Here is a 25,664-nt window from a genome sequence, read left to right on the forward strand (position 1 = left end):
ACAGAATTTCTGTTCATTTTCATCATTTCCAAAATATTGGACACTACTACTTACTGGTTCCACTTCAACATAAGAATTTCATTCAAATCTCAAAACATTCCCAAAAATTGAGACTTCCATCCCTCAATTCAGCTCTTTCAGGGCCACAGATTTTTCACAGTTACAGTTTAAAATACATGAAATTGTCAGCCTTCATTCCACAATGGTATCACAATCACGTCAATCGGATGCTTTTTGAGAAATGACGTGCTTTGCGATTTGACTGAAAGAGCAAACACCTCAGTACGCGGGGCATTAGCATTGCGTCCAGACAAATCCCGATTTTTGAAACCACGTTAAGGCTCAAAACAACATTTCACTTCTGTGGTAGTGAAGTGTCCATAACTTTGCAAGTTTCTATAGAAGAAGCTTGTACTTTACTCAAAGTCTTCCTGTGACGCCATCTTCAAAGTCCGTATAGCAGTCAATTGCAGAATGCAGCACCAAACACTCTCTCAGTGGACACCAGTGCAGGACAGTATTTCCATATTCCAATACAGGCTAGTATTGAAGCCGAAAATTGAAAGGGAGCTGCATAGAACAGCATAGTCTGGTTGGCGTGACACCATGTGACCTTTCGTGACAAAAATCATCTGATTGACGTGATTGTGATACCATGCAGAAACAAAATACAAACTGGTTATTATACGAAAATCGACCTAGAATGTCCGTATTTTTCCTTTAATGCAAGGAAATGTCATGTGTGGTGTCTCGTCTTCCTCTGCGATAATACTGTGCCATTTCATTTTTGTGATTACTGCAACAGCCTTAATGGATGTATTCAGATTTTGGACATGTTTCGTTTTGCAGAACGTTCAATTGGAAACTTGAACTCGCCGTTTAAACTTCTCGTTCACACCAGTTGAATGCACCATGCCAAATTGGCTTCGGCTTGGGCAGAAGGCAGAAATCCCACTGCAATTTCTTCTGAAATTGCCTCCTCTAGTTTTATGTATTATCACTGACCTAAATTAGGGAAAAAGCAGAATGACGAAAATGAACAGAAACTGTTTGCTACCATTACTTTTTTCAGTTTGACCCATTTTAGGTAAATACTGTATGTTGCTGTTTACCAAGCACTGCATGTCATGGATAGAATTTGATGCAACATGTTGTCCAAGTCTCACAGGATGTGACATGTTTACCAGGCTCACATGTCTAATTCACAGTTGGGGCATCAGCAATAGTACTCAGAAGAAACACACCTGCTTTCCTCTTAAATACTGCAGTAAAACAGAAAAATATGACTTGCAAAGGTAAAATGAATAAAACATTTTTCACATTTATTTGTGAAAGAGCATGTTGCGGCTGAGTATCCCTCACCTCACCTGTCACTTCCAAGTGTGTTGGAGAACCTATTTAGCCTTAAAACTAAAAGATTTTAGATTTGGATGAAAAAACTCTATCTGTGACCTAAAAAAATACATATTAGTCTTAGGAAGGCAGATATTGCTATTAGTTGTTTTGAAACCTAATGTCCAGCAGACAGGTTTGATATTATGCATTCCTAAGGTTGGGGCATGCATGTAAGTGATGCAGAGTCACTATGTATTCCACCAGTAAACAAACAAACCAAAAAGTAACGTTCCCAGAACGTTCTAGGAACCAAACATTATTAGCTGGGGTCTAATCAATATTTAACTCAATATCTTAAAAAAGATGATGCCTAACACTATTTCCTATACCTCATATTAATGGGGATTACTGGACTTTTAAAAAGAAAACTAATTTCCATTAAAATCATTGACCCTGCAAACTCTGCAAATTCGATTCTCCTTCTGGAGAATAATAGAGAGTACAGCATATCTTCAATAAAAGAAAACGTAATAACGTCCCTCCCTGTTTCCCTGTTTCATTTAACAAAAGGTGACAGCATGAAATCAGAAATAAATTTACTGTACACTTATTTGCGTGGCCACCTTTTCACTTCAGCTGCTGCGACACAAAAGAAACCTGCTGACCACAGATAACTTTTGTTGCCTTCATGTGGGTTTTTTTTTCTGCAAATTGTGAGAAATTGCTGCTGCCCTAGATCGTACTGTAAGTCTATTATAATTCAGATAACCATAGATTTTCAGCACTTTCAGTATTCAAACCAATCACAAAAGCATGCGTCACTTTAATATTCATCAAAGAAGCTGCAATGTAGGAAAATATAATAACATTGTATATGAGCTCCCTCTCTCTGTTTAACATCCCTCTCTATTTACACCATTTTCTATACATACCCAGATGGAATTCATTGATGTTTTTCAGTGATTTGCTAAAAAAAATCATAATATTTGTAGCATTTGTATTTCTATATTATACCTACTTGATATGTTATATTATTCAGTTTAATCTAACACACACAGAGCGAATGGGACAGAGTGAGACAAAAAATCAGCCTTCATGTTTTCATCTGCTGAGGTAACATGATAAATAAAACAATTTCCAAGGTAGTTGTTTTGTTATATCAATTGTGACATAATGTTGTATATAGTCACTGTTTCTTGTTTGCAAGAGCTTATTAGCAGACCCCGTGAGTCACCACAACAAGTAGCAAACTGTAGAAAGACTGTAATCACAAAGTATTGTTAAAAAAGTATGTGCTCTTGTAATTTGTTTTTCCGTCCTTTACAAAGAAAATTGTACAAATTTGAAAGACTGTAACAGTGTTTTCATAAGACAACCTCATAGAGCCAAGGTTTTGATAGTTTTTCACTCAGAGACACTTAAAGGTAGAGTAGGCAGGATACGTTTGGCATTATTGATGAACAATACAAAAACTAAGTGCTGTTTAAAAGCCTCGGTTGGATGGGTGGCCTCGGTCGAGAGGGGGCTCTTACTGGCTGCACTGCTCTTCATATACTGTGGGTCTCCTTGGTGGAAAAAAGTGGAGAAAAATAGTTGAAAACTTGTCAATCTCAAACATTAGCAGGATGAAACTCCACCATCACCTGTTTCCCAGGAATCGTGCTGAGCCTGAGTGACTGTGCTTCTTCCAGTTGACAGGCCTTTGTCCTTTTATGACAACCTGCCGTTTGGAGATGTTTTAAATTCCATTGTGTGTTTGCACACACATTTATCAGCATCAGCATTAAACTCATTCTAATATTTCCCACCCTATGTTTGTAATGCATGATATATAGGGAAAAATAAAATACACCTGCAGTTCTTTGGCTGAAGTTAAACATAATGAAATTATTTAGTTGAAGGAGTGAAAAATACCTGAAAGGTTGCTGATAAGCAGCTGTTTGTGTGTGTGTGTGTGTGTGTGTGTGTGTGTGTGTGTGTGTGTTCTTTGAATTCCAGAAACAGCGCATTGCAGAAAAAGTGAGGACTTTACAGGATTTCTCTTTATGTGCTTTTACCATTCACTCTCAACCATAGTTTCTGGCCATTGTCAAAATGCTTGCATGGGAAATCCTCAATTTTTATTTAGTAGAATTTGATATTTTGATGATAAATCGTTGGCAACTGGTCATCACATCACCACTAAAATCCCTTTTTCAATCCTCTAGATTTACGATATGGCCGGCATCCATGCAGGTGATGTTTTGCAAACTGGATGATAGCAGCTGTCACACTGGTGTCCACTCATATTTATCATCTATTTCCCTGTAAATGGGATCATAATTATAAAATGTAACTATTGAACAAGACTCACACCATTAACTCCTCAATAAAATGTTCACTGATGGTATGATTCAAGAGGGAAGTAGGCTAAATTCATCAAAGTAGCCCTGTTCAAATGGCGTTCTTTTTGCAAATACCGTTGTCACCCCCTGGTGGCTATTCACTATATTCTTATTTCGTGATTAGCTTCACCGGCAAACTGGAAGACGACATCTATTTTGGTGAGTCAATCTGTGGTGCAACAGCTGATACTAAACCTGCACAGCGATAAGAGGAATGAACGTTCCATTCTAAATAACTTAATAATTAGAAATTCACAGTTGCTGCTAAACTGTGTGCACAGAAACACCAAGCACAGAGCAGTGGTTACAGTCCAATTCAACAATATTGGGGTATTTTGTGCAGTCATGGGACCATTTCTTTTTTCAAGCATGAGAAACAGAGCTATTTGCTCCATCGATGCAGTTTTGTCTAAATTTTTTATCAGCAATCTTGAGAGTATAGCCACCTGCGGCCTGCTGCATACGGAGAGACAGAGGAAGTTAGATTTGTCCAGATTAATATGGTGTCACCCCCAGAAGTCCTCAGAGAACACACTCTTTAACCAACAGTGAGCCTGTGAGGGGCTTTGAATTCTCTCTTTTTGAGTGTTCTTCATTGTTATTGCCTGTAGATGCATATATGTCAATAGAAGTCACACTGCACACTGTGTCACGATTGGTCCACATTACAGGTTTGATCAATAGCTGTGATGTTTTGAGGTTGTGAGGTTTTTTTGTCTGCAAAGTTGTCAGCAGAAATGTGCCAATCAGATGGATCCTGGTCCAGGCTCAGAGGAGAAGAGAGTGTTTTTAGTCAGATCAAGACTTTGGGCCCCATTTAAATGATCTATGTGTTGTATTAGGGTTGTGCCAAACTCCACATTTGCTAGTTACACAGTGTGTTTCCACCATGACCTCCTCTGACAGTGGACATATTCTCCAGAGACAAGACATTTTGTAGTAAAATTGAGGTAAAAGCATGACATTTACTGGAAAGTGTGATTGACAGTGAAAGATAAGATAAGATACATATAAGATTTTACAAGATTCTATTCTAAGGGACAACATTTGCTTAATGTTTTATCTTTGAACTTTATATTTCAATTTCATTTTTAATAATATATTGCTGTCCTTTTTAGACTTTTCCTGGCCGGAGTGTCCCATGGCAGTTTAACATGGAAGATGCATACATTCAACCAACCACGTGCATTAGATTTTCAGTTAAAGCTGAATTGTGAGCCAGTTTTGCTGCTTGTGTGTAAAATATCGCCTGTGACACTGCTGTCGTTTATTGTCACTTACAAATTAATTTTTGTTTTTTATTTCATTTTAATCTTTGCACATCTTTTGAATATTGATCCGTTTTTCAATGACAGGTTTTTCTCATCTGAGATCTGCAGATAACTTGATCCACTCGTGCGGTTGAGGTTTGAAAATGATTGCCTCTGTAATCTGTAATTCAGTTTTAAGCCACACTTCTTCCTCCAGCAGTCTATGTAAATGAAGCTAAAGGGGAAAACAACTTCAAACTTAATTTACAAAAAGAAGTCTTTCTCAGCACTCCGACTGCAGTAGTTAATATTACAAGTTTTAAATTATCATTATGTGCAGGATGCATTCTCTAACAGATGTTTTTCATCTTTAAATGCAGGATCAAAAGTGGTTCTCATGCACATTTTGGGATGGATGTGTGACCTGGCTTTAAATTCAGCATGTGACTCATGCGATTTCGACTTCTTATCGTTGTCACTTTGACTGAACCTTGTGCAAATCATTATGTTAATAACACAAAGTTAAGTTTTGTTTTTTGCATTTGCAAGTCCCCCATTCCAAATCCCTCCTTCCTTTAAATTACGAGGATTTTTAATGTTCATTCATTCATTCTTCGACATCGAGGTCTTTTTTTCTCTCTCCCTTCCTAAGCCTTAAGCATAAAGCCAGGGATAAAATTCTGTGAGATAAGCGTCCTTAGCAGAGCTCAAGCTTTAAATACATTTTTTGTGGGTGCTGACTTCACAACCAAGGTGTGTATTTATACTAAGGGACAAAATGCTTGATGAAAAGGTCACATACAACTGTCCTTGCATTACCTGTAGGCTTTTATTTTTGACATTTATCTGACAACACAGTTTACATTCATGTTAAATCATGTTTCATACAGGAATGTGTTTCCTTCAAGAATATTTTAGTTTACCAACAAAGCCCAAGAGCAGCTCAACGCCAAATGCTAAAAGATTTGTTGCAGATTGTTTGTAGAAACTAGTGCAGTATACCTGTTTAATGTGTGCCTGTTTTTCTACTGATATCTCCTGCATTTCTTCTCCAAACACCTACAAAGTCTGGTGCCCTTGGTAAGTCACCAAGTTTGGAACAAGTCAAGTGAACTGTTCGACAGTTATGTGATGGATGTTTGAGTGAATGACGTGTGTGTGTGAGAGTCTCGGTGGTTCCTGGGAGATGATTGGTCCTGCACAGGAGGTTCGAGTATAATGGCGTGTTTCCACCAGCGCGACTTGACTTGGTGTTTTGCTTTTCCATCAGTGATAGTACCTGGTACTTTTTTTAGTACCTGCTCAGGGAAGGCGAGTCCAAGTGAGCTGAGCCGATACGATGCGTGACGTAGTTCACTGATTGGTCCGAATGTCGTCACAGCAAGAGGCCCAAGAATCAAACCAAACAATGACGAACTGTAGATCTGTTAAAAAGACTTAACAATCCTGAAAACATGGGTTAATCTCAGTATTTAACAGAGGAGTCTGGTGTATTCAGCGACAGCACTGCGGATCATCACGACCCCTGCAGCTGTATCCAGTGTCTGTGTCAGACGGAGTCTGTGCTCCGGTCATGGAGGAAGTACTGTAATTAACTGATTTTTATGATTCAGTGCATCAAAAACAACCTCTTTAAAAGTCACTAATGTGTGTGTGTGTCGCATATGCCATGATGACCCCGCCCACATTGAGGAGTTACTCAAGCCGAGGCGAAAAACATCATAAGAGGCCTGATCATGCCAGCTGCAGTGGACTTGACCCTCATCACACATGCTGTGCTTATTTTTAGTAAACTTTCAAAATGCTTTGTTTATCTTGTTGCTGGTGGTTTCTTGGGAGTTGGGACGAGGCAGTCTCCTTATTCATGTTGTGTGATCGGGTTTTCCCCCTAGGCCTGGTTGTAAGGAAGACATACAAACATTCTTTGCATATAAAGATAGATAGATAAGATGATACAATGCTATGAGGAAAAAACCCTGGTGCTTTTTTGTTTATCCAAAATCATCCTCGTCCCTACATGTGGCCTCTTAGGACTGAACCACAGATGCGTCATATGCCTGACACATTCAATAACCAATGACTCATCACCACCTTCCATCAAGCCACAGACAGAGGAACCTTAAATGGAAAAGAGCTCAAATCACTAAAAGCTTTACCCGTGCCTTAGCTGCACTTAACTGTATTTAGGACTAATCTGTGGTGAACATGCTTGGTCTTTTGTGCCTATGTGTTCACTGTGAAAATGTGAAAATGTGACTAAAAATATTTTCACAATTGGGATAATAAAGGTTTTGCAGTTTATCGATCTGTAAATGTAACTATTCCCTGGTTATCGTCGCCCTCATTTCCCCAAAACACACAAAAATGTTTACGACAAGCTCTTAAAACGCTGTCACACTTACGAGCAACGCAAATTTCGGCTCAGAGAAATACATTCCTTGCTTATTGGGCTTGTAATTTTGTAATGTAAATTTCAGGAGACAAGGTTGTTATTGTGAGTCGTCCATTCACGGCTCTTACAGGAATCCATCTGTGAAATACGCTGCATGGATGAATCCATTTCAATTAACCTTCTCACGTTCTTGACACATCCAAACTCATAATTCAAGGCCAGTCCTTGATCGTTTTATATTCCCGTCCTAAACATTTAGCCACTTAAACATGTGGTTTTAAGAATCTTTAAAGTTCCCGTGCTTGTTATTGTTCTGCCTGTTTGGTCTCTGTGAACAGACGCATTATTTGTAAGCTGCATCCTTCATCTGAGGTACTCTGTCAAGCAAAACTATCACACATCGTATCTCACCTGCAGCTGTCTCACTTTACAAGTGACACGAAACAAACGTCTTTCTGTGAAAAAAAACAAACAAAACAAACACACAGAGCAAATCGTGAGGAGCTGACAGGCTTAATTAGTATTGTGTGAACTCATTTGACAATGTTTGAATGTAACAGACGTGCATTTGTGTTTCAAAGTTACGCACGGCATCTTCGAGTCAAAATGAATTAGGCTGACAAACTGTGAGACCGTGTTTGCCATGCTCTCCTTGGATCTATCTCCGTGGATTGATTCAGAATTCTAACATGCACCCAAAGAAGAGCATCTGGAGTAAATGCCATGAAAATAAAATAAATGTGCTCATTCTCATCTCATTTTACAACAACAAAGGGAGGATTTGAAGATGCATTAGAGGACGCATTCACTGGTGTAAATTTGTTGACTGGCAAGACATTATAAGCTACTGTGACTTAGCAAGACCCCACAGGGCTTGTTTGTATCTAACGACCAGGCAACCCGGCAACACATGTCAAACTGCCAGAAACACACTGGTAATGTACAATAATGTCAAGCATGGGATACTTTCTTTAACAACCTCAAATAAGCCCTTGAAAAAGTTTCATCCTACTTTTCAGATAATGACTTCCGGACAAATGGCTTTTTGTGCGGTTGGTAGCAGTTTTATTAATTTTCGGAGAGGATCGAGGCCAAAATAACAAACCAAAACTTGTCTTTTCAAACCTATTGTTACCTGCAAAAAGAAAACAGAAAGTAAATGACCAAAAAAATAGCTAACTAAGAACCAGAGAACAGAAAGATGAAACAAAATGACTTCTCTCTACTGCTTAAAAATAAACTTTTTTTTTCCCGAACAATACCACAATTATTTCTTCCAATTGACTCACAGTGTGCCACCTGGTTGCTGAGATCCACCTGGGAGACAGACACACAGACACAGAGATACGGGAAATAAAAGTGCTAAACAAACCCAAAACTTGTGACCAAGGGTCATAACAGCATGTCATATATTTCTGGTTGTCTTTTATTTTATCACTATTGCGATATAGCATAGCAAATCTAATCTAAAAAAAAACCAACCTAAAATACATTGTTCTACATTAGTTTGTATCAAGCATAATGACAACATGCAATAAAGGAAGTTTGTGGCATTTATATTCAGATCGGTTGCGTGTGTTTGTGTGTGTGTGTGTGTGTGTGGGGAGCAGATTGAGTCAACCATGTCTTGGGTTTCCTTTAAGAGGTTCACTAAGTGATGCTCGAGTAAACAACGTTAAATAGAGTTGTTGGGGAAAACAATTGGCCTTTAAACTTCCAGCAGATGTGAAACAACTGCATTCAACTCCTTTTTATGTCTTAAACTAACTCCTGAGGGAAATAACTGCCTTTTAACTACCAAAGGATTCATTTTGTTTATTACCTACTCGCATTCTTTGTTTTTTATTTTGCTTTTTGTTTTCATGAAGGCAGTACCCGCTGTGTTGGATGAACATCGTTGGTCTTTCACTTCCTTTTCACTGTTATGGTGAATTTTGATTAATCCAGCACTAAATGGGGTATTTTAATGGATTTGCACGGCATTTTGTTTTTGCTGAAGCTTCGACTAAAAAGAGACATTATTTGGATGAGAGGGTGGAGCTAAAGAAGAAGTCGACTGAAGTTCTAAAAGTCCTAGCACCAGCGGTCACTGTGCTTGACATGCGCTGTTTACTGGGCTCTTAATGGGACAATCATTTACAAAATGGATGAGAGGCTTGTGTTGTTCACTGTAGTTTATTTAAATAAAGCAATTTTATGTATCATCTTTGCAACAAGAAGACCCGTGTTCCCAACCCGATCAGAAACCGAGCCTTTCTGCATGGAGTTTGCATGTTCTCCCTGTGTGTGTGTGGGTGTCCTCCCACAGCCCAAAAACATGCAGATTAGGGGATTAGGCAAATTGGACACTCTAAATGAACCATAGGTGTGAGAGGTGTGGTGTAATGGACTGGCGACCTGTCCAAAGTGTAACCCGCCTTGCTGCCCTGTCAGCTGGGATTGGCACCAGCACCCCCATGCAACTCCTGTGGAGGATAAAGCTGTAGAAGATGAGTGAGTGAGTGAGAATTTTATGTATAATTTCTTTGTGATTGAACTGTTAATCATCTGAAGAGAAAATAAATGAATATCAGCGGACTGGTTGCACGGATTTTAAAAGATTGGTATCGGCATCGGACATAAAAGAAAGAACTCATATCGGTCGATCTCTACTTACAAATATGTCTCTGTGTTCATTTGTTCTTTTCGATTTAACAGACAAGTCAATGGAGTGAGGACAGACACACTGAGCCTGTTGTGTTGGATGAGCCTCTAACCACTGGCACTGTGTCACCCTGCCTGTCAGTCCAAAGCCACTGTCTGTGTGTGTTTATGTGGAAAGTGACAGGACGGGACAAACACATGCTGACAACAACATCCAGTTTACTTATTGTGCTGCTGATTGCTTTGGAGGAGCCTTGACAACGTATAAGACAGGAGGAAATGATCTCAGCTAATTCCGCGATAAAATAAAAACTCTAGGGGATATCCTAAGGGGAGGATATCGTGGTGCTCTTGAACGCATTAGTCCTCTCACTCCAGATCGTCCCTCCTCCTCCTCCTTCCTCTGTTTCTCCCTCCCTCCACCCCTGTGCGCGCGCTGCACCTGTGCGCCCGCAGTTTCTCCTGCTGCTGCTGCTGCTGCTGCTTCCGCTGCTCGTGCGTCATCATGGCAAACGATCCTTTTTAGACCTGTCCCTCTGTCGAAGTGACTCCAGATCGACTCGACCCTGCGAAGTAGCCGCTGGTTCTCCTCCTCCTCCTCCTCCACGCAGCAGCGAGAAGAAGCGAACTTTTGGTTTTACGCACAGAGATTCCCTCCCTCTCTACTTCGATCACCATCCCCCAGATGTTTTCTTTTAATATTCCTTTTTACACAAACTTAAAGTGGGCGACCATGCGAGTTCTTCTGGCTCTCGTGCTCGCTTATGGAGTGTCCGGTAAGTTCGGCAACTTCTCTCTTTTTTTCCCCACCAAATGATGGATGGATGCACCTAAATGTATGGCTTTTACCTTATTTTTGTTATTTTTAAACATGCATTGCATTCAGTTTTCCTTTGTTTGCTTTTTTATTGAATTCCTTTAAAGTAGCCAGGTGTTTTTAAGCCGGTGTCAGTGCAATCTGCAGAGAAGGTAACGAGAAGGAGGGAGATTAGGAAGGCAATTTGGTAAATGAGAGATTTTTGAGGTTGTGTTTGTCGACGGGGAGTCGCTGGTTGTTTGAAGAGGGAATCTCTGTAATGTGTATTAGGAACATAGCAGGGAACCCAATGTTCATGTAGAGCTGGATATTTTTAGGGAGTGTATCCAGTCCTCTATATTGCATTATGTGCTGTTACCCCAGGATCTCATTGTATTTTGTTCTGTTTTATGTCTATATGTCTTCCCCTTAAGCCTCTTTAAGATCCATTGCAGTGCTGCATAAATGACTGCTGCACAAACATGTGAATGTGTGAGCTGTTGCCACTCTTGTTGTTGTTCATCCTGAGCAGAGGACAATTTCACAATTAAAAGTCTGTGTGAAGCTTAAAGAAATGTTGTCCAAACACATGCAGTAATTCACCTCGAAGGTTGTGGTTGATGACAGGAACTTATGTCCAGTGCACATGTTTGTTGGAGGGCTGCAAAGACAAAGTGTTTAATCAATTACCCATCAATTGATCTATGGAGAGTGTAAATATTCTGTGGGCAAATGGACTTGCTTGAGATTTGTTGAAGATGTCCACCTCTCATCCAAGAAGCCACTTGTTTTGATTTGATTATGTTTGGTTTTTAATTGCTTTGAAGCAGAAAAACCTTTTGTTGACTGTCATATTCTGACATTTAGTGGAACAAACAACTATTTGATTAACAAATAAACTATTTGACAGATTAATAGTTAGTTGCAGCCTCAGTTGTTTAGATGTTGATACAGATGTGTATCTTATGTGATTGTTTTCTTTAATTTTGCTCCAGACCAATGTAAAGGATTTCACAAACTTGAGACTTTGGTATTCAGTGAGGGTTTCAGTAAGTCGGGACATTCATTTGTACACGTGTCAAGTGAGTCATGTTGCATAATTATGTTTAATTGAATTATATAGCTGGAACAATGGATTTGTGGATCTGGGAAGAAGGGGAAAAAAAGAACATTTCAAAGAGTAACTGCCTCTGCTGTGTGCTGGAGGTCTCCAGCAGAAGGAAGCAAGCAAAAATAATGCTGTTGGTATTTCTGTGGTTCTTTCTCTCGTATTTTCCTTTTGGTCTCAACAAACAAAACATGGACTGAGAATGCAGAGCAAACTTACTGTATTTTAAGTTACCATTCCAATGAAAACCCCTTGTTAACAAATAAACTGAATAATAAAAATGGTTGATCGTGAGTGCAGTGGAGTCCAGAGAAATGTCCCAGAAGCTTTCAAGTGGTTGACCACTAATTTAATCACCAACTATTTGAAAATGTGCTTTTTCCTTACAGTTCTTACATTACAACTTCTCTTGTTTCATCTCCGTAGATGCAAATATGTTCTGGTTTATTTTCTTCTCTGTGACATCAAATCTTTGCTCCGTGGACAAAACACCTGAACAACTAAACTCATCAACATAGAAATTCTTAATTAAAATAATTGTTTAGTAGTAGCCCTACATCAGAGTCTGTTCTTGTCAGTTAATGATTCCTTCAATTGTGAATACAATACAAGTCCTATTTCCTCTGGAGGTTAGTTGGCCACCAGCTGTTGTATGAGTAGTGTGGACAAGTGCAACTTAACATGACCCAATCTGAGTTTGTGTGACTGCTGACTCTTCAGGACCAGCCCCAATGAAGCTGGCCCCAAAAGTGACCCAGTGTTCAACACGGTGAGCCTGGTCTAACCTGTACTGCACCATGTAATTTACACTGTGAAGAAAGACCATTACTCTTGGCCACTGTAGTCGTCAGGTAATTTGTAGTCTTGAGGTGTTCTGGTTTTCGGGGCTCCTGAGCTAAACCCAAACTTAAAATCACTGAGGGGCTGCACAGACGGATAATTGATGCTCTCACTGCAGCTCCTCTGCAGTGGCTAAAACATTAAGGAGTTAAAGTAATGCTTCTGCTTAATGCTTTTTTCTGAGTATTTATTGGGTACCATTAAAAGTTCTTCAATGTTAAAGACACAGATCATATCCATAAATACAAATAAATGGAAATATCCATTTCCTTACAACTAGGGCTGTCACCAATACTCTTTTTTACAGAGCTCTGATAGTAATAAGTAGTAAAAATCTGAAGTTATTTGAATGGATATATTAACCTTATTGTTACATTTGCTAGCTACTATGGTCTCAGTGTTTCACCATTAAAACAAACAGTTGTGACTGATAAGAACCTGAAGTTTAAAGTATTCAATGAGTTCTTTTCGCACACACACCAATTAGTGAGAGTGAATCTGACTTCTGCATTTAAGCCCTCCTTTGTATACACCAGTCAGTGAATACACGCAATATGAGCGCACAAGCAGTGGGCGGAGACACCCCAGCCCAGCTCTTGACCCATCGCGGGATATGAATCACACTAGTGTCCATTCATATGTGTTAAACTTACTCATCTTTTTTTTTTTCTTAAAAATGGGAACATAATTAACAAAATCAACATCTGACACCATTAACTCCTCAGGAGAATGTTTACTAAAAATCAAATGAGAAGTTAATTTGACTTGTTTTTGAAAGCTGCAGTTGCTCATTGTCCCCTTTAAATGCTGTCCCTGGGCATAATAAGGGCTAATACTTTTTTTTTTTTTTTTTTCCTCCAATACAACTGTTAACTGCAGGATGACATTGAAGCCTTGAGTGAAATGCCATTAGTGTCTCAAAGAATGATATTCAACCAAGGGCTGCAACTTATGACTATTTTGATAGCGAACAAAAGTCATCGGTTAATGAAATGATCAATCGACTTATTGGATAACCTTAAAAACCCACTTGAGTTTAAAAGAGATTCAAACAGCCTGCTTCAACATGACTGTTTGAAGCAACTACCAAGTTGTCCAGCAGAGGGCACTGCTTAGCCTGCATTTGTGCCCTTTTTTGCTCATCAGAAGAAGACAAGAGTGCTGTTTAATTTGTTTGCAGCGGCAACGGAGAACACAAACAAATGAAAGAAACAGTCATGAAGGCAAAAGCATCATAATTCATTTTTACCAAAATAATTGGCCTCAACCATTTCATTTTCAGCACGCTTCCCTTGGAGTACCAGAGAAAAATGTTGTGCGGTTCGGGTGGAGTTAGTACCAACGTGTTCCTAGACCAGCTCCACCCACAACAATCAGTTGATTGGGGTGACAGAAAAACAAAATCTGTCTCTTTTGCTTAATAGTTCTCAGTTCTCTTAAGCCAAGCATCAAACACAAGCTACTATTTCACCAACATAGCATCCACATGGCACGGTTTGAGACTAATGATTTCTAACCCAAATCTGGAAATGTCTCCTCCTAATACTAAAAACCCACAGTTCCATTACTCTCCTGGTAAAAATAAAAGTTTTGATCTGACTGACGAGCCTTAGCAAATGCAACAATGGGCCTTTTGTGATTCACAGAAATGGTTCATGACCCATATACAGTCTGAGCTGAAGAGAAAGAAATGTCATTACGGCTGTTTTGTCTTCACAAATGCTTGTGGACTGCGTTTGCCTTCAGCCTTTTGTAAGGAAATGTGCGCAGACCGTCAAAGTTGTTTTTTTCCTTCATTATACAAAATCTTGCTTATTTGTACTCTGCTGTTATGTAATCACAGAGATATCATTAGCAGATGGAGATCCTTTTATTGAACTCATTCAGCGTGATGATGTGGTGGCAGGCGGCGTGCAGCCCTATCATTTTATATTTTTGGGCAGCAGTGAGATGGGAGTGTCAATGTTACGTGCCTGTACTTAACAGAAACCTAACAGAAAGATAAAAAATTGCTAAAGAAGACAATCAGTCGAAAGAGTCAGAGTCGGCTAACCCTGCATACTCTGATTACCTTAGGTCACCTGCTAAGACTGTCAAGTGAACCCTAACCCTAACCCCTCGAGAGATATGTGAATTAATTAATTAAAGATTGAATGAATTGCTTAATCTGGCTGCTTTGTCTGTCTGCACTACTGTAGAATTTAGCATTGCTCATAAAGCAAGGCCCTCACATAAAGTACATATAAAACGCTTAGTCTAAGGCTACGGAAAGCAAACAATTCTTATTTTCAAGCAATTATCCACCCATACAACATACAATTTCTGCCAATAATCCATCCCAAAACATTACACACTTGACCTTTTAATCAACAGAAATATTCGTTTGTTCCTCTCCCAGGTCATTGCATATGCACTCACGGTTAATCACCTGCAAGATGTGAAGCCTTTTAAACAGGGACAGATTCAGAACAGACAGATTCCTTGAAACTATTGCCATGATGAGTTCACACAATGCTGATGAAGTCTATCAGCTCCACACGACTCTGTGTTTCTCAGTGTCAGGTCTCACGTTGCCAGCCGACGTTCCCTTGTGCACAGAGAAAGTGACGTGTTTTATTTCAGCACAGACTGAGGCAACGGCAGCACTGCCACCAGTAAAGTTAGACGGCTGCAAACAGGTTGAACGATGACTGAATCCTCAAAGAACTCAAAGCCCATGAGAACCTTCAGAAGTGAATTCCACTGATCGGTTGTCCGGCAGTTTGATGAAGGGGAAAATGCTTCATAAATGCTTTCAGATGAAAGATGCAACATGCAATTTCTGTTCACAAAGACCACACAATAATAACATCAGCAACAACAAACATCAGTGGTCGTCAGGGATTTTGAGATTTGGTACAGATGTGGAACCCTTTTGGATTTCTGCATAAATTGGTCGTAAAATGGGATCTGATCTTCATCTAAGTCACAAAAATAGACAAACACATTATTACACTAATATCTCTGTTTTCATTGAACACACAATGGAAACATTCACAGTGCAGGGTGGAAAAAGTATGTGAACCCCTTGGATTTAATAACTGGTTGACCCTCCTTTGGCAGCAACGTCGTCCTGTCGTTGCAGATCAGACCTGCACACCGTCAGGACAACTCTTTTGTAAAGGTAAATGAGTGATTCAGCTGAGGGTGAACTAGACTTCTCAGCCTCCCTGTAAGACTCTGTTTCCAGCCTTGAGGCAACCTGACCCATGACACGAGCCTCCAAGCAATCATAAGGCCGATGAGAGTGAAGCCGCGTGACACGTTTCCACACAAACTAGCATGAAACTAACAGATGAGTCTGCATACTTTGTCATCAAAACAACATAACATCCATGTCTTATATGAGGGGAAAGAGTGCATTAAAAGAGCATCCAAGGCCAAGCTGTGCTCACAGGGCACACATGAAAAAATACAAAGGCAACAGGCGCCCGAATTGCATTATTATCCACTAAGTGCGCACCTGCACCCTCGTGTATGTTCTTCCTCTGATTAGTTTCATACTGTGTGAGTTGCTGTTTCCAAAACAGGGGATCACAGTGTTGTGTTCTTTAACTGCAGTTGGGGGACGACTGCATGACTTTACTTTCTCCATCTGTTACCTCACATCCTGTCCATTAAATCCTCCCCCCCCAAGTGTTGGACCATGGGAATATTTAAATCAGATGTTGCATCATAATGTTTGACCTCCTGTTATCAGGAATAGCAACGTGAAGCCAAGAAATTAGACGATGTCTATTTCATTATAAGTTTACTCCTGTCACGCCCCGACTCTTGAGACCTGACAAATATGAGAAATACACCCCTTGAAGGAATAACAAAGAGTAATTTATTGAACAGAAATCAAATTATGTAAAGACCAATGAAATACTAATAATATAGAGTATGAATATCAGTATAATCAGTAGTGTAAGGTGTGCATGAGGGGACAGGTGTGTGTATGTTGTAAAGTGTACAAAACAATATACATAAGGCCACGCTGCTGATCTCGCCACACTGGCAGCGTGCCTGCAAAGGAAAAAACAACAAATTAAACCAAACCCAACAACTCAGGACAACTCAAACCATACCAACCAGAAGCAGCAGAGGGAAGGGCCGAATGGGCCACAGGGCCTTGATTATATAGGCCTGGGAGCACCGACCCAGGTGTTCCCAGTTGACACCAATGAAACCCCAGGCACAAAACAAACACCAGACACTTGGTGACACCAGGGGTCGCCACACCCCCCCCCTTAAGACAGGGTCCCAAAGGATCACAAAAAAAAAAAAACATCCACCTTACGTTTTGCAATACCCACTCCTCTGATCCTAGGACCCACCTCTGCAACCAGGTACCTGAAAAACAGTTCAAGATGGAGCATAACAAAAAAAAACATCTTATGCCACAGGAGCACGAGATAGAGCATCTGCTACTATATTATCTCTCCCCTTAATGTGTCTAACATCTAAGGTGTAAGACTGAAGAAATAGCATCCATCGCATTAACCTACGATTTGGACACTGTATCGAACCAAGAAAGGTCAAAGGGTTATGGTCCGTATACACCACCAATGATCCATTTCCAGAACCGACATAGACTTCGAAATGTTGAAGGGCCCAGATAAGAGCCAGCGCTTCCTTCTCTATTGTGGAATAATTAAGCTGATACGAATTAAACTTTTTAGAGAAGTAACTGACGGGTCTATCAACCCCTTCCCTCTCCTGCAACAACACGGCACCTGCTCCAACCAGACTGGCATCAACTTCCAGCTTGAATGATTCATCCAAGCATGGAGCAGCCAACACGGGAGCAGCACAGAGAAGAGTCTTCACATTGTCAAATGCAATCTGACATAGAGAAGACCACACAAATTTAGCCTTGCCCTTTAACAAATTTGTCAAAGGTGCAACAACTGTTGAGAAATTCTTACAGAACGCTCGATAATAACCTACAAGACCCAGGAATCGCATCAACTCCTTCTTGGTAGTGGGCGCAGGGTACTGCATGACGGCATCAACTTTAGCCCCTATTGGACAAACCTGTCCCTGGCCAACCACCCGACCTAAGTATGTCACCGTCGCTTTAGCGAACTCACACTTCGCAAGATTTATTGTCAAGTGTGCCTCAGCCAGGCGACCAAACAGAGTACCAATACGTTGAATGTGATCATTCCAGGTGTTACTAAAAATAACAACATCATCAAGATAAACAGCACACCCCTCAAGACCGGATACAACCATATTCATAAGGCGTTGAAATGTTGCGGGCGCATTACGCAGGCCAAAACTCATTACTGTATATTCGTACAGCCCGAAAGGTGTTACAAATGCAGAAATTTCACGAGCACGCGCTGTCAGAGGAACTTGCCAGTATCCTTTTAACAAATCAAATTTACTAACAAATGTGGCCGAACCAACCTGGTCAATACAATCCTCCATTCGAGGTAAAGGATAGGAATCAGCCTTAGTGATTTTATTGACTTTCCGATAGTCATTACAAAATCTAGGCGACCCATCCGATTTTCCCACCAGCAAACTCGGCGACGCCCAACTGGAGGATGACGGCACTGCAATTTGGTTATCCAACATATATTTTACCTCCGACTCCAATATCTTACATTTGCCCGACGCACAACGGTAGACCCGTTGTTTGACTGGAGGACAGTCACCGACGTCAATATCATGCTCAATAAGATTTGTGCGTGAGGGCGTGTCACTAAACAACATTGGAAATTTTTCAATCAGTCCCATTAGCTCAACTCTATGCAACTCAGGTAAATGGACCAGTAAACTATGCAAATTGCGCAAAGTCTCTGAGTTTTTAAGCCTACCACATACGACTGGATCATCAGGTACATTAACGTCTAGCTCATCGATCAGTCTCATGTCGGGAACGCTAGGACCTGAGGACACAGAATCAACCATGAGTACAGGACTAACATTTTCTCTCTGGGCCATAGAATCAACATCACAAGTTCCACGATCATAGTATGGTTTAAGCAAATTGACATGGCACAACTGAGACTTCTTCCTCCGATTTGGAGTGGCAATCAAATAGTTATGTTCTGATATGTGCTTTTCGACAGTGTATGGGCCTGTGAATTTAGCTTGAAACGGCGAGACTACAAGCGGCATAAGCGCTAAAACTTGGTCACCAGGACTAAACTGACGGCTCTCCGACCTGCGGTCATACAGCTTTTTCATATTAGCCTGTGTACCCCCCAAGTTTTTCCGTGCCATTTCCACCGCCGTGAACAGTCGATGTCGAAAACCATTTACATAGTCCACCAGATTCTTGGGCGGTTCTCTGTCAGTCAAGTCATCTTGGAGGATAGCTAAAGGACCACGCACCATATGTCCAAAAACTAAGTCGTTTGGGCTAAACCCTGTGCTTTCCTGCACCACTTCCCTTGCAGATAACATAAGCCAGGGTAGTCCCTCCTCCCAGTCTCTCCCCATCTCCATACAATAAGAACGCAACATTGATTTTAATGTCTGATGGAATCGTTCAAGTGCCCCCTGGCTCTGCGCATGATACGCCGAAGCCCGGTTATGCTTCACACGCAACTGCTTCAGGATTTCCTTGAACAAATGAGATGTGAAATTAGAACCTTGATCACTTTGAATGACTCGTGGAATGCCAAAAACTGAAATGAACTGGGTCAAAACCTTGACAACGGATTTAACGGAAATAGAACGCAGAGGATATGCAGCGGGATATCTCGTCGTTTGGCACATAACTGTCAACAAATATACACAGCCAGATTTGGATGGGGGTAAGGGCCCCACACAGTCTATTATCAAATGTTCAAATGGCTGACAAACAACTGGGATCGGAGAAAGAGGAGCAGGCCTAATCACCTGACTAGGCTTCCCAGTGAGCTGACATGTATGGCACGTCTTAACATATTTAGAGACGTCACGCTTCAATCGAGGCCAAAAGAAATAGCGTAGGACACGGTCATAAGTTTTTCGTACACCTAAGTGTCCACAACCATCATGTGCTGTTTCCAACACCACCTCGCGTAAATTGCTTGGCACAACAACTTGGTAAATCGCTTCACCAACAAACTCTCCATCACAAGGCACCCACTTTCTCACCAGCAAGTTTTCTTTAAGGAAGTACCCATGAGCAACGTCTCTTACTTTTCCCATTGACAAGACCTCATTCCACAAAGAAGACAAGGAAGAATCAGCCCTTTGGCTTTTAACCCATTCATCCCTTGAAACCGAAGGAAGAACAGGCAAAGAGACTACAGGCTCTGCAGGACACATACCGTCAGAACACCCTGAAACAGTCGGGTCTAACACTTTAACTTTGCTTTTCTGGGCACGTGTCACGGCACAGACTGGAAAAACCTCTGGATCACTCCCACCATTATCTTGTTTCTTAGCCACAATTGGCTTAGAAATAACCACTGGAGGCGGCGGCACGTCAGCCCACACCGTGCTACCAGCCAAGTCGTTACCCAAAATCATAACAACCTCATCTATTGGCAATGCAGGGCGCACCCCGACTGGCACAACGCCCTTTACCAGGTCACACTCCAACACCATATTATGGCGTGGCACGGGAATCAAGCCTAACTCCATACCATGCATTAGAACAAAATCCCCCGTTTCAGTGACCGGTGAAAAGGGTAGTGCAGATTCAACAATAAATGAGTGTTTAGCACCTGTGTCACGCAACACTTTAATGGGCACACGCTCTTCACCACCCACCAAGGACACACGCGCATCGATAATAAATGGCTCAAAACCAGAACCACTGGAGCTGCTTGACCCTACACTTACAGGCCTCTGGTCTGAAATAGTAGAGCACAACATAGTTGGAGCATGCAAGGAGGAGTGCTGTTCAAAGTAACCCCGCGACTTCAACAACGGACACTGTCCTTTCCAATGACCCACACCCTGGCAGTAATTACAAACCCTGGCATCATCAGTTCCTGTATAGGAGGACGTACCAGTACGTGATGGACCAGATTTCGGAAACTTGTTACCAGCGCGAGAATTACCACCGTTATCTCCACTTTTCCATTCAACTCCAGAGCGCGCATAACTACCTTTATGCGTCAACACAAAATCGTCAGCCAACTCAGCCGCTTTAAGCGCAGTGGTGGGCTTCTGCTCATTAATATATGTTGCAACACGTTGAGGGATTGCATTTTTAAATTGTTCCAAGACAACCAACTCACAAAGCCTGTCAAACGAATCCACTCCTGCAGAAGAACACCACCGGTTAAAATGAGACAGCAAATCACGGACAAACTCTACATTTGTTTGCGTATCCCCCTTGACCCAACTACGAAACTTTTGGCGATATGCCTCGGGAACCAACTCATACGCTTTTAACACAGCCGATTTTACCATAGCATAGTCCAAATTGTCAGAATCACATAACGCCGAATATGCATCTTGAGCCCTTCCTGTAAGAACACACTGCAGCATCAGTACCCTATCTGAATCTGGCCATTCTTTAGCATCTGCTACCCGTTCAAATAAAATGAAGAAAGTATCGGGGTTACGCTCATTAAACTTCGGTAACAACCGCAAATTAGCCCCAATATCAATACCACAAGATGAAGTGGTGGAAAACTGGTCCCCCATACCCGACTCAGCTAGAGAAATCTTTCCATCCCTGATCATCGTTAATTTAGAGTGTTCTAGTTCCAGTTTCAATCTCTCAGTGTGTTGCCGAATTTTCTCCAACTCAAGTTGCTTCTCCATGTCTGCTTGTAACCGTATCTTCAACAACTCTTTCTGCTGCTCGAATGTCAACCCAGTCACAGATATCCCAATTGGCCCCAGTGCTGATCCTACAGAGTCTGGGCCCAACTCTCCTTTAACCAAAACCCCTTCTTCATACAATGAAGACAACACCACAGCTAAAATCTCCCCCTTTTTTTTCTTACTATCAATACTAAAGCCATAGTGGTCAGCGATCTGAATTAACTGCTCCTTCTTACAGCTTTTCACAAACTCCTCCGTAGGTGCCTTCACAAACTCTTCAACTGAAGCCATAGCAGTTTACAGGTACTCAACAGAATGCAACGTGTTAACCAACTAAATAAGTGTGAGGTAAAAGTTACCCATGAAGTATTTCCCCCTAACTGCCTAACCCAAGCTTGCTAAACTCAACCCTAGTCTTCATGTGGGGACCGCGGCGGGTACTTATGACACTGAATACCTTAGCGCGGATAAGGCTGCCCGTAATAGGCAACCTCTCCGGGACCAAAGCTGTGCTCCCGAGACAACTGCTCTCAACCCCGTTTGCCCACAACACTACAGAAAAAAAAAAAAACTGACGAGTCCCAAAGGGGAAACGCCATACAGCCTAACGGGGAAAACTCACACACCAAATCCAGTCAGTAACACGTACCTTCTGTTCAGCACCCTGAAGTCTGACCTTAAGCCAAAAACACTTCCACAATAACTACTAAAACACAAGGTGTATCTCCCAAAAATAAACTAGAACAGCTTGTAAACTAAACACCAAATCAGCAACCTGAATGAGGTTTAACCAAACAAACTAATGGACGAGCCCCCAATTTGTCACGCCCCGACTCTTGAGACCTGACAAATATGAGAAATACACCCCTTGAAGGAATAACAAAGAGTAATTTATTGAACAGAAATCAAATTATGTAAAGACCAATGAAATACTAATAATATAGAGTATGAATATCAGTATAATCAGTAGTGTAAGGTGTGCATGAGGGGACAGGTGTGTGTATGTTGTAAAGTGTACAAAACAATATACATAAGGCCACGCTGCTGATCTCGCCACACTGGCAGCGTGCCTGCAAAGGAAAAAACAACAAATTAAACCAAACCCAACAACTCAGGACAACTCAAACCATACCAACCAGAAGCAGCAGAGGGAAGGGCCGAATGGGCCACAGGGCCTTGATTATATAGGCCTGGGAGCACCGACCCAGGTGTTCCCAGTTGACACCAATGAAACCCCAGGCACAAAACAAACACCAGACACTTGGTGACACCAGGGGTCGCCACACTCCACAGATCATTTAAATTAATTTGGTACAAACAAAACACTCAACACTCGAAAACCTCCTCCCATCTGGTCTGCATGAGGGTAAAAATTCACATGCAGATATTCATTAGTTGAGCACCAGTGAGATGCAAATTTCAATGTTAAGTGTCAGGACTGAACAGGAACCTCAGATAATCGTTAAAGCAAACCATGTCAAAGAAAACAAACAATGCTGTGTTCTTTAAATAGCAACATGAAGCCAAGAAAATAAGGCACATCAATGTTGGTTTTTTTTTCACAGGCAGATGATAATTTCACAGGGTTTGCAGCTTCAATTATGCCAGAGCACAGAGTACAATTTGAAATACAAAGGCCTGTGTAGATTAGGGTTAGGGCAGCCAGTTGGTTTGTGCCATTTTGGAAATGTTCTTGTTGGCTGAGTAGATAACATATGACATCAAATTATGCCCGTAGACTAAAGCACAAACTATCCAAAAGTTTTCATTAATGTACTTGGATCCGGAAGTCCCCACATTCAAACTGGGTTTTATATCTTCAGTGAGGAGCTGTAATATACATCCAACTGTTATTTCTAGTCGGAAGCAGGTCACAGAGTCTTTGAGGAGCCAGAAGGATGATTGGCTGTTCATGAAGCCTGAATAACTGTTACATAAAATTCAGTCATATTTAGAAAGAGACACATTCAAATCCAATACGAGTAAACCAAACACTTTTCAAAACACTTGATCTACAGAGAGAGGGAGATGTTTTATACCTTGAGATAATCAGGTCAGTTGAGATTTATTTGTTTAATTGGATGCTGTGATGTTGCCAGCTCTACAATATCTCCATGAATAGCTGAGCACAGTGTATCCTAAGCTACTTATGGCCATGGCATGACTAACTATTTAACACAGACGATTATATGGATTGCAGGTAATGAGGAGATTTATCACTTCACATCTGTTCTTATTTAGCTGCTAGTGCTGGTATGCAAGTAAACACTCGGTGTATAATACACACAGGTGTCTTGTAATTAGCCTGTCCACTTTGTATTAAAGCAGGGGCAGGTCACGTTAGATGCCCAAGCGCAGAAACTGAAAGAGTAATTCTCTCCCACAGCTTGGAGAGCACATTTAAGTCTCCTTTACATGCACTGCACACTTTGTTCAGGTTTTCTGCGTTATTGAGATTCTGTAAAGTACAACAGAAGCCGCAAAAGACGGTTTATTGAAGAGGCGCAGCAGTGGAACATGCAAGGGCTGATTAGGCCCACTGGCTTTGGTTTGGACCATGCAAAACAAATATCCTCTTCACATAATATGGAGTAAAGAATTATGGATTATAAAGAGTGGAAACAGTTTCCCTCCAGTCTTCTCTTCAGGATTTTATTAGGTGTGTCTAAAAATATGGCTCATAAGTCCTCCCCCAAACCCCTCACGACATAAAAACCATCAGCATGCATCACAAGTGAATCCAGTCCACCGCCGTCTTTAGTTTAGTAGCCAGCTGCTTTGTCTTTGTCCTTCAAATGTGTCTTCACTTGAATTTTAACATGCAAAAACCCTGTGATGAATGACAGAAGATGAACAGCCTGCTGTGAGGCTGCACGTACCAGTGATGGAGAAAGAGGGAAACCGAGTGCAGGACTTTTATTAAAAACTGATGAACAGCCCACTCGTTTGCTTTGGTCCCCACTAAAGTGTATGTCAGGAAGAAAGGACAGTCTCACACACACACACACTGATGGGCACCAGTCAGGTGAATGTGTTTATTGAAGAGTATTTTGACACTAATGTGTTTACGTTCACATTCTGCACAAACACTTTGGTCCTCACTAAAGCGTGAATGTGCACAGCTCAATTCCCCCAGCGTCTCAGAGCAGAGAACGTCGCTGAATTTTACATGAATTGAGACGTGAAACACTCAGGGACATTTTTCTTTGTTTATCATTCAAGTTTGCCAAGATCATTCATAAGAGATTTTCCTTTTGGGTGACAAAGGCGGAGGAGAGCTTTTTCATCACTTCACGTGTACTTTTAAAGTCCCACAGACTCCTCGCACCTTTACTGAGCTCTCCTTCTTCCAGCATGTTCATGCTTTATCATATGACCATGAGAAAGAAGATTGGTTGAAATTTGACAGTTCATAAATGATTGACCATATATTCTTGGACTTTCTGCTTGTTTTACAGCTGTCAATATCACAGAGGAGAAGGCAACCTGTCCGCTGGGATATTTCCCCTGTGGAAACCTGACTCTGTGCCTCCCTCAGCTCCTGCACTGCAATGGCATTGATGACTGTGGGAATCAAGCCGACGAGGAGAACTGTGGTGAGTGCGTCTGCTTGAATGAATCCACACACAATTCAGTAAACACTGTGACTCGCATGGATAATAGCTGACACACTCTCCAAATGGACTAATATAATATTTCACTAAATCTTTTCTTTTTATGCCTCGGCGCCTGGTGATCGCCAGAGACAGGAGAAGCACTAGTAACTTCCCCATATTTATGTATTATGATGATGAATCATCTCATACTACGCTGATTTCCTTCCAACGCGGTGCAGCCAAAATATCACTCGCATCGACTGGGGATGAGCCTGTTTCCCCAGTCTTTCCATGATGAATCAGGTCAACCATATGTGGGCTTTTCTCCTGAGAAACATGACTTTTAGCCTCCTCTTAGGTTAACTCCACTGATATAGGTGACAGTGGGGGCGAGAAGTCCTCCACAACAGAGAGTTGTGTTCCTTATTTAACTAGTGTGTGTCCTCATGCTGTGTCGTAGCTGCAGCGGCACTATTGGCTAATCTAAACACCAACCTCGCAGCTCATTTTAACTGAAAATATGTAAATAGTGGGAAGGCCTAGACCTATGTCATGGAGTCTTTAATATTCTG

The 25,664-nt window shown here is 41.2% G+C and overlaps 1 protein-coding gene across 2 annotated transcripts in view; it reads left to right on the top strand.

Moving 5' to 3' along the window:
• The first annotated feature begins 10,736 nt into the window (after positions 1 to 10,736).
• Positions 10,737 to 25,664, top strand: part of rxfp1 (relaxin family peptide receptor 1) — a 73,357-nt gene continuing 58,429 nt past the window's right edge. For both annotated transcript variants that reach the window (XM_058648932.1, XM_058648933.1), the window contains exons 1-2: positions 10,737 to 10,780; positions 24,955 to 25,092. In XM_058648932.1, the coding sequence (XP_058504915.1) occupies positions 10,738 to 10,780; positions 24,955 to 25,092 (181 nt within the window). In that variant the 5' untranslated portion in view covers position 10,737. The remainder of the gene's footprint in view (positions 10,781 to 24,954; positions 25,093 to 25,664) is intronic.

The sequence above is a fragment of the Solea solea genome, chromosome 14 (genome assembly GCF_958295425.1).
Source record: "Solea solea chromosome 14, fSolSol10.1, whole genome shotgun sequence".
NCBI classification, from domain to species: domain Eukaryota; kingdom Metazoa; phylum Chordata; class Actinopteri; order Pleuronectiformes; family Soleidae; genus Solea; species Solea solea.